General features: G+C 36.7%; 1 protein-coding gene across 1 annotated transcript in view; it reads left to right on the forward strand.

Annotated features, from left to right (window-relative positions):
* Nucleotides 1-3408: 3408 nt before the first annotated feature.
* The window catches only part of LOC108358145 (uncharacterized), an 11660-nt gene continuing 4819 nt past the window's right edge, over nt 3409-10249 (forward strand). Inside the window, exon 1 of the mRNA XM_017609320.1 lies at nt 3409-3459. Within this exon, the coding sequence (XP_017464809.1) occupies nt 3439-3459 (21 nt within the window). The 5' untranslated portion in view covers nt 3409-3438. The remainder of the gene's footprint in view (nt 3460-10249) is intronic.

A 10249-nucleotide genomic window follows, 5' to 3' on the forward strand; every position in this document is an offset into this window, starting at 1 on the left:
ATTAGCATCTGCAATGCCTCGTAGCGGTCATGACTCACCGGCATTGATACTAGCAAGGATTCCAAATCGTTTTCTACCTCAACATGATTATCAAAGGTTAATACCAGACGAACGTTTTACATACCTAAACGAGTGTGGCATGCCATTTGATCCTGGCCGCGCAAAGCATAGGGTACCAGGTTACGGTCATCACGAGGTGGACTACTCAACCACAGTAATTTTGCACAAATCTCCTCTACTTTCGATATATCTTCAAAGGATTCGCGTAGGACCTGCATACCTGAATATTACTCCCTTTGCTGCCTCATCACTTACAAAGCAGCATCAATTATCGTCTCTTATTAATAGGACTGCACCAGCATTGAACTTCGAGATGGTAACGTGAGAAAACAGCGCTATAACTCCTTATCATTGACATATTTTTGACAATATACAGCATCGCGGACATCCACTACCCATTTGTGATGTGCATAGTAAACGGAAAAACCCCGGTTCCGTCCAAGAATGATAGAATACAAGATTGCGCCGTCCTGGGCGTTGACATTTGTGTACCACAAGTAAACAAAGAATAGAGCGAAAAGAAGAACGAGTTGAAACTGCCAAAGCGGTTCACTTTACTGCGAAAACCGTGTTTTAATTTTGCTGAATGCGAAAATATTGCATTTTTCTCCTAATCTATTAGAGAACAGTGAACATTTTAGTGCACTCCATTGCTTTGCAATTGAGCCTGCTTCACCAAACGTTTTAGTGCACTTTATTGCTTTGCAATTAAGGTTGCTGCAGAAAACTGCAGCAGCATCTCTGCGGGATTTATTAGTTAACTTGATAATGGAGGCTGCGTGGAGCAAAAACAAAATCATTGTGAGGAAATGCTGTTAATATAATAATAGAGAAACATTTCGGTAGCGGCTTTGCCGTGCCCTATGTACACAAAATGCAGCGATTCGTCCCAGCGCTACACTTGCATCTACGCTTCTTGCATCTTGGCGGCTGTCACACTTTAACACACAGCACTTCATTGTATTAGTTTTTACGCAGTCTTTAACTCAAAAATCGTTAACAAATTGCAAATTAACACAATATAAACTGATTTTCACTTATAATTCAAATTTCTCTTTTGCTGATTTGTAAACAAAGGTTTATTTACAAGTTACCACAACAGTCAAAATCGGCAAAACCAAAGTAGCGGTACCACTGACGGCGCCACCTTTGCTCGCTGCACCGTGGGTTCCGTCAGTGTAAANCACCACGGACATCCACTACCCATTTGTGATGTGCATAGTAAACTGAAAAACCCCGGTTCCGTCAGTGTAAAGAACTCCAGTTCCGCATCAATGAGCAAACACAAATAAACTCAACAGTGCACGAATTAGCAAACTTTTCTTCCATCTCAAAGAAACGCTTTGCTATATGTACCTGCCAACGACACACTCTCACTCTGGATCTGGCGCTCCCACTGCGATACTTTCAGGCCCTCTTTTTGTCCCAATACAACACTAATCAACTAACTCCAGTATTAACACTTCTCCCCCATAAATACTTAGTGAATACTAAAATCTTTTTTAGTTTTCATTCATTTAATTGCAGATCGTTATNCTGACTGCTTGCATTAGAGAGCATTTTGAGTGGGAATGCCTGCAGTAATTTGCTCAAATTTTTTTTTACAGACAGAAGAGAGTAATTATAACTATAAAATGCAAAAAAAACAGTTTTGAAAAAATTGTCGTTTACAACCTTATTCGCGAACATGCTTCAATTGATAAAGGATCGTAGCGAAAATCCATTGCCTTGCATGCATTTGAGAAGTGGTAGGTCGTACATATATATTTTCTGTCCTTTTTATGGGTAGGAAATCTAATGATGCACTTCAACGTGTGTTATTTTAGACATTATCCAGTAAAAGCTATATGTAACCATTTTGCTGGAATTTTTACTGGCTGGCGGTTTCTTGCAAAACTTGCAAGAAAGTAGCATAGTAGGGGAAATTGAGAGAGCGAAAATGATAGGTAAACGTGCAAGTTTTACTGGATTGTTACTGAATAAATTTTTACTAGTAGATATTTGCTAGTAAGAAATACAGCTGATGGCATGATACTGGGTGTAATTCACACTAATAAAGGAATTGTTTGTGGGGCTGTTATAGTTCAAATTTACAAAAAAAAAAATTAAGTGCGCCTGGGGCACACAGGAGAAGTGAAACTTACGTTACATATCTAGCTTACATCTATGTTTTTATCTTTTATATCCTTTCTTGCTTTTATCCTTTTCTTCATCTACATATTCTCCTAGTTGGTGTGACGTGCGATGACGTGATGAGATGCCATGTGATATAATGTGGAGTGACGTGATAGGATGGCATGTCATGCCAAATGATGTCAGCATGTGTGTCGATAGTAACATCGATAAAAATATCGATAACGAAACACATAAAGTTATCGATAACAAATTCGATAAGAATGTAGATAGAAATATCGATAGCAACATCGATAACCAAATCGATAAAAATTCGAAATCAATTTCAATAAAAAAATCGATAACAAAATAAATAAAGATATCTATAACAAAATATATTAAAATATTATGGGGCTTTGAAAGATATGAGCAAGTGGAAAAGCTTCTACGTTTTTTTCATAAAAAACTTATTTTTCTCCCACCTAACATGCCGAACTATATGCTGCACCTTGAAACGGGTATCTTTTTATACATGCTTTTTATAGTCAGATGTCTGAACCAGTGTGACCGCGGGCTTGTGAAAAATTGTAAAATGTATCAATATGTATCACCTTTTTTTTCATTTAAGTACCAAAGCATCAATATGGAATAAAACCAATAATTTTATGAAAAACCATTTTCCAAAACAATTTAACATTTATTGCACGAGCAAGCTGAAATTATTTACCGAATGCGATTTGCGCAATTTCAGTTGCAGTTACACCTTGCAATTTTTATTGCCTACCAACTTTTGCGTGTGGGCACTTTGATGTCTAGATATGTATAAGCATTTGCCGCATGACGCTGCCAGACAACATTCTCTCAATTTCGTTGTTAAAAAACATTTAAATCTTAAACAAACTTACTGAATAGCTTCCTAAAACGTTGTCATAAATAATCCAATAGGGAACAGAGTCTTATTTTGATTTAATATTAATATTTCATCTATATAACCACCAGCATGATTTCTATCAAGTGAAAATATGGCTGTCAAACTATCAAATTGCCTGCAATAGATGTCAAGCAATAAGGCGGTATCCATTGGAAATATATTTTGTGACATGGTTATCACGACATTGGTGTTTTCCTGTGGAAACAGGGCCTTACCGAGCACCGAGTTACCGAGTACCAAGCCCTAATTTCTGTTATTGAACATAGCTAAAATAAAAAATGCAGCGCTATGATACTGTTCGTTTGTTCACATTTTGACGTTTTTCGACATGGATCATGAATCACAATACACGAAAGGTTCGTTCAGAGAACGACAATGAACTTTTGGATGTACGTTGCCACAGGTGCACGACATGTTTTGTAATGCATAAAAATTTACAGATTTTTTTCATTTGTATTTGGAAAAGTATCAAAATTTAAAAAAAGTATCTCTCCAAAATTCATCGAAAAATGTATCAGTTTTGATCCACTTGGATCAAAACGGTCACACTGGTCTGAACCTAGAAAACTCAATATTCCAAAGTCAATAGAACCCTCTACTTTCGATATATCTTCAAAGGATTCGCGTAGGACCTGCATACCTGAATATTACTCTCTTTGCTGCCTCATCACTTACAAAGCAGCATAAATTATCGTCTCTTATTAATAGGACTGCACCAGCATTGAACTTCGAGATGGTAACGTGAGAAAACAGCCCTATAACTCCTTATCATTGACATATTTTTGACAATATACAGCACCACGGACATCCACTACCCATTTGTGATGTGCATAGTAAACTGAAAAACCCCGGTTCCGTCAGTGTAAAGAACTCCAGTTCCGCATCAATGAGCAAACACAAATAAACTCAACAGTGCACGAATTAGCAAACTTTTCTTCCATCTCAAAGAAACGCTTTGCTATATGTACCTGCCAACGACACACTCTCACTCTGGATCTGGCGCTCCCACTGCGATACTTTCAGGCCCTCTTTTTGTCCCAATACAACACTCTAATCAACTAACTCCAGCATTAACACTTCTCCCCCATAAATACTTAGTGAATACTAAAATCTTCTTTAGTTTTCATTCATTTAATTGCAGATCGTTAGGCAAGAGAAATACGCTTGACTCGGCACATAGATTGGGTCCCTACCAGATGGAGGAAGTTCTGCATCCGGCAGCGGTGCAGGCGGAGCGCCATGTTGAAGACATGAACAACATACCCACATTCATATGGCATTGCATCCTTTAATTTTTCCAAACATGGCAACATTAGCAATCAACGATTGGCGGCTCACTATTAAGTTATATCGTTTAATTTATACATGTGAACTATTTTCAATGAGCATTTTTTCATTTGCTCCAGAATTTTGGGTACATTTTCTTATAGTACCTCTCATTCTTTTTTATATTACATATATACACTCCGAAGTTCGGGATAGTATTTTGAATATACCAGCAATATATGTAAAAGTAGTGGCGGCTGCTGTAGAGCATTACGCAGAGCCTGAGTTCAAGAAGAAGTATTGCATACATATTTTGGTGCCTTTTCAAGTATAAAATCCACTGAGAAACGGAAGAAAACGGCATCCCTACGATTTCAACTTATGCCAAGCGTTTCGTAAACAAGAAATTTTGAACAAAAAACTGTTTTCCCACAAACATGTTTAAATGGAAGCATTACAAATATGGAAAAATAGCAATCCACAAGGCTTTATTGGCAGTAGGTTCTTTTTAAAGCACATTTAACAAAAAAATAAGCTTCTAGTTTCGAAGCTAGCACAAAATAAAATTTTTTTATTTGTTGTTTACAAAAAAAATATTGTCTAGTATACAAGCCAAAATTGTTAAATATATATCGCTTTCATTCATTTCTTCATAGAGTTGGTGCTTCTTTTATAGGAAAATTCATACGGCTTATGAACAGATTCATACCATGTAAATGCACCATTAAAAAGCCGCCTGGTAAAATTAAGTTCTCGAAACTTCTAGTGGATTATATCATGGAAAACATCCATCCATTACAACATCAGCCCCCTTTTCTGCCCCTTCACATGACTTATAAATTTGCAATAGATTTCAATTTTGCATTGAACACGTCATACATATCTCAGAGTAGTAGTCAACCATTAGCATCTGCAATGCCTCGTAGCGGTCATGACTCACCGGCATTGATACTAGCAAGGATTCCAAATCGTTTTCTACCTCAACATGATTATCAAAGGTTAATACCAGACGAACGTTTTACATACCTAAACGAGTGTGGCATGCCATTTGATCCTGGCCGCGCAAAGCATAGGGTACCAGGTTATGGTCATCACGAGGTGGACTACTCAACCACAGTAATTTTGCACAAATCTCCTCTACTTTCGATATATCTTCAAAGGATTCGCGTAGGACCTGCATACCTGAATATTACTCCCTTTGCTGCCTCATCACTTACAAAGCAGCATCAATTATCGTCTCTTATTAATAGGACTGCACCAGCATTGAACTTCGAGATGGTAACGTGAGAAAACAGCGCTATAACTCCTTATCATTGACATATTTTTGACAATATACAGCATCGCGGACATCCACTACCCATTTGTGATGTGCATAGTAAACGGAAAACCCCCGGTTCCGTCCAAGAATGATAGAATACAAGATTGCGCCGTCCTGGGCGTTGACATTTGTGTACCACAAGTAAACAAAGAATAGAGCGAAAAGAAGAACGAGTTGAAACTGCCAAAGCGGTTCACTTTACTGCGAAAACCGTGTTTTAATTTTGCTGAATGCGAAAATATTGCATTTTTCTCCTAATCTATTAGAGAACAGTGAACATTTTAGTGCACTCCATTGCTTTGCAATTGAGCCTGCTTCACCAAACGTTTTAGTGCACTTTATTGCTTTGCAATTAAGGTTGCTGCAGAAAACTGCAGCAGCATCTCTGCGGGATTTATTAGTTAACTTGATAATGGAGGCTGCGTGGAGCAAAAACAAAATCATTGTGAGGAAATGCTGTTAATATAATAATAGAGAAACATTTCGGTAGCGGCTTTGCCGTGCCCTATGTACACAAAATGCAGCGATTCGTCCCAGCGCTACACTTGCATCTACGCTTCTTGCATCTTGGCGGCTGTCACACTTTAACACACAGCACTTCATTGTATTAGTTTTTACGCAGTCTTTAACTCAAAAATCGTTAACAAATTGCAAATTAACACAATATAAACTGATTTTCACTTATAATTCAAATTTCTCTTTTGCTGATTTGTAAACAAAGGTTTATTTACAAGTTACCACAACAGTCAAAATCGGCAAAACCAAAGTAGCGGTACCACTGACGGCGCCACCTTTGCTCGCTGCACCGTGGGTTCCGTCAGTGTAAAGAACTCCAGTTCCGCATCAATGAGCAAACACAAATAAACTCAACAGTGCACGAATTAGCAAACTTTTCTTCCATCTCAAAGAAACGCTTTGCTATATGTACCAGCCAACGACACACTCTCACTCTGGATCTGGCGCTCCCACTGCGATACTTTCAGGCCCTCTTTTTGTCCCAATACAACACTCTAATCAACTAACTCCAGCATTAACACTTCTCCCCCATAAATACTTAGTGAATACTAAAATCTTCTTTAGTTTTCATTCATTTAATTGCAGATCGTTAGGCAAGAGAAATACGCTTGACTCGGCACATAGATTGGGTCCCTACCAGATGGAGGAAGTTCTGCATCCGGCAGCGGTGCAGGCGGAGCGCCATGTTGAAGACATGAACAACATACCCACATTCATATGGCATTGCATCCTTTAATTTTTCCAAACATGGCAACATTAGCAATCAACGATTGGCGGCTCAAGGCTCTGTTATGCATACTTGGCATTGCATGCACTGCTATACCATTTTTACGTAGAAATCAAAAACAGACTTCTACGTATGTAGTGCTGTGCGTTCGATAACCGATTACACGCGCGGCTCATTTAACAGATTTCTTATGTGACAGCTCTCAAGCCATGCCAAGTATGCATAACGGAGCCTTCAGTTACTAACCACCGAAGCAAGGCTGAGCCACTCGCTCATCAGCCGCCAAAGCAAACGCGTCACATACACAACCCTCGTTTAATAAATTTAATACAGTGAACTGCGACTATTATTGTAAATAAACTTATGATACATACTGAAAGTATACCAAGCAGAAACTCGGTGTCTCATTAATACCCGAAACCTAAACAATAACGGAGAAACATTTACTTTTTCCGAATAAAGAAGAAGAAAATTTCGGGACCAAATCAATTTTTTAAAACCTTTGAATACGCCGCTGCAATTGCATACGTTTTTTTTTCACTGGTGCATAACTACATATCGCTCATTTACTTCAATAGTGTCATAATCCAAAAATTACAAATTTATTGTTGATTATTGAGTTAAATATGCAGAAACTACCGCTGCTTCTTCTTCTATGTTGTGTAAAAATGTTATAGATGTATTGATTACGAGTAGCCCACTAGAACAAAATATGTATTCATTTTTATCATCGGAATGTATGTATGTAAATTCAAAACTTTAAAGGCGTTTTCTCGAGTTTGGTTTTTTGAGTTGTGACACTGTTGAAGTAAATGAGCGATATGTTACCGGCCAATCCCGACTTTACGGCTAAACTAGTTTTGCCTAGGCCAAACTAGTTCTACCAACATGCGATAGGATATACCGATTTAGCGCAGGATAAACTGGTCTTTCCGAAGCCGGTTTGCACAAACCAGTTAAGTCTAGGCTGAACTAGATGATCCTGATATTAATGTACTTTCCAGTTTAAACTATGTGGCCTATGTTGATTGTGGGTGCAGAGATGAGCTGTGTTAAATATGCCTTACCTCGGGTGAGGCCAATAATTGAAGCATGTTCGCGAATAACGTTGTAAACGACAAATTTCAAATAGTTGAGGAAACGAAAAAAATAGTTAACATGTGGTAGATTGCATTTTTTATTAATTGTTTTTTATATTTAAGTGAAAAACAACATTTCTCACCTTATTCTCTAAAAAAAAATATATATAAACTCAAAACACAACTACAAATACGTTCATAAGATTTTCAAAATGGAAAAACGTTTTATATCCAAAATAAAATGGATGTTATCACGTTCTTCCACTACGCATAACTTATAGTGCAATGGCGTTTAAAACGTTTTTCCATAAACATTTTGCGAAGATAAAGAAAGTTTAAATATTTTCAAAAAGAATGAAGTTTTATTTCAACAAAAAAGTTAACAAAGCGATTAGTTTTTTCTTTTTAACCAACAAGACGTAACTTTTTTCTCTTCTTACAAATATACATAAGTAAATGATATTTAATTTTTACATAAGCAACTACGAAATGTATTTAAAGTCTTATGTGTGATAAATTTATTTATTGCAAGTTCTTATAAAACTCTGCATAATTTTCTGGCAAATAGGACGCCATTGCAAGAAGATCCTTTTTTTTCTCAGGGCTTAATTCAATTGGACCATTTCTAAGCACCGGTAAAGTGTTATTAGATAAATTTTTTTTTGGTCGAATAGTGTAGCATGACCAGGATTCAGTAATGCTATGATTTTTGCGCATTCTAAGGGTGTTTGGATCATCTCTTGAAAATTGAAGCCATCGAGCATCCGTAATTTTGCACATAGAATTTCTAGTTAAATTTTTGTTTAGAAACTCAAAGTTTTTAAATTCATCTGAAACCATTTGATGTACATGAAATGGATTCGAAGTTCTTACTGACTCAATCATATGGCACACATCTTCTGGGGTATATAATTGAGCTGTTTTTTTTTTGTTTTTCAATTAGCGCAAAATCGCGATCACAGGGGAGAAAACTGTGTCCCGATGTTAAAAATTTTTGATTTATTTCAGAAAAGTATTTTGTTAAGAGACTGTGGCACAAAGCGATTATTGTCCAGTTGTTGTTCTGCCCAACGCACCTATCTGACCATATTATCAATTTCCTAACTCCATCATTTTCTAAAATACTATATTTTGAGGAAATGTGTTTCAAAATACACGATGCGATTTCTGCAGATCCTCTTTTTGCAACTGTTTCATGCCATGTATACATATCCACTGCATTGTCTGACATATTATGAATAGCAAAATTATAATTTGAATACTGCCGCTGATAAAAGACATCGGAGTGTGTCAGGTTTGGTGTGAAAATCACTTGCTGCATGTCGACACAAATGACTACAGTACTGTGTGAATTTTTGGCGGTGTTGGTATCATTTCTAAGCTGTAAGTAAGCTTTTTCTGCCTTCTCGTGATGAGCTGCAGCTAAGTTTTGTATACTTTCGAATCGTTCTGTATTCGCGGCAGCAACCATTTCAATAAAATACTTATCGCAAACCTTACACGTATCACTTCTCGGGTAACCAAATCGTAGCTTAAATTCCGTATGAAAAATATGCTTGTATGTGTCATAAGAAATTGCAGTATCAGGGTATTTAACTTTGTATAAGATATGCATTTTTTTAATACTTAAATCAGGGCTTAAACAATTTTTCTCTGATGTAGAACGACTATAGTGGCTTTCTTGGCTAGGAAAGCTTGCTATGTGTTCCATAACACACATTTTCTCCGCTTCAACGATTTTGTGTGGACGATTTTCATGTTTACCACGCTGATCAGTAACAAGTTTTCCAAATTTTAATTTTTCAACCAAAATTTGTACTCTGCGTTGCGTTATCTGAATAAAAATATGAATAAGAAGTAGGTAATAAATAAATAAATAAAAACACTCAACACTTATTTACCTGGAATGTGTGACAAAACATATTTTTACACACTCTTTCTCTTTGACCGTTAGAAGACAACAAAAAATAGCAGATTGTGGTGTTTCGCCTAGAAGTTCCCTCATTAACTCTTCGTCTTTGAGGTTCACTCAATTCAATGTAGCAACTTAAATATGAACTTTGATCGTTGTAGTTTTTTTTATAAAAACTATCAAATAGCTCTTTTATATGTAATAAATTAAACTTATCACACTGAAAATTGCATCTGCAGCCACAAACCATGTATAAAACAAAACTCAAATATATAGTAGAAAATCTTGAACTTAAAACGTTTTTCCACTTTACCTGTTCAGGCGCGTT

Source organism: Rhagoletis zephyria, unplaced genomic scaffold (genome assembly GCF_001687245.7).
Source record: "Rhagoletis zephyria isolate East Lansing unplaced genomic scaffold, Rhagoletis_zephyria_1.1 Rzeph_scaffold_00214, whole genome shotgun sequence".
Taxonomy (NCBI): Eukaryota; Metazoa; Arthropoda; class Insecta; order Diptera; family Tephritidae; genus Rhagoletis; species Rhagoletis zephyria.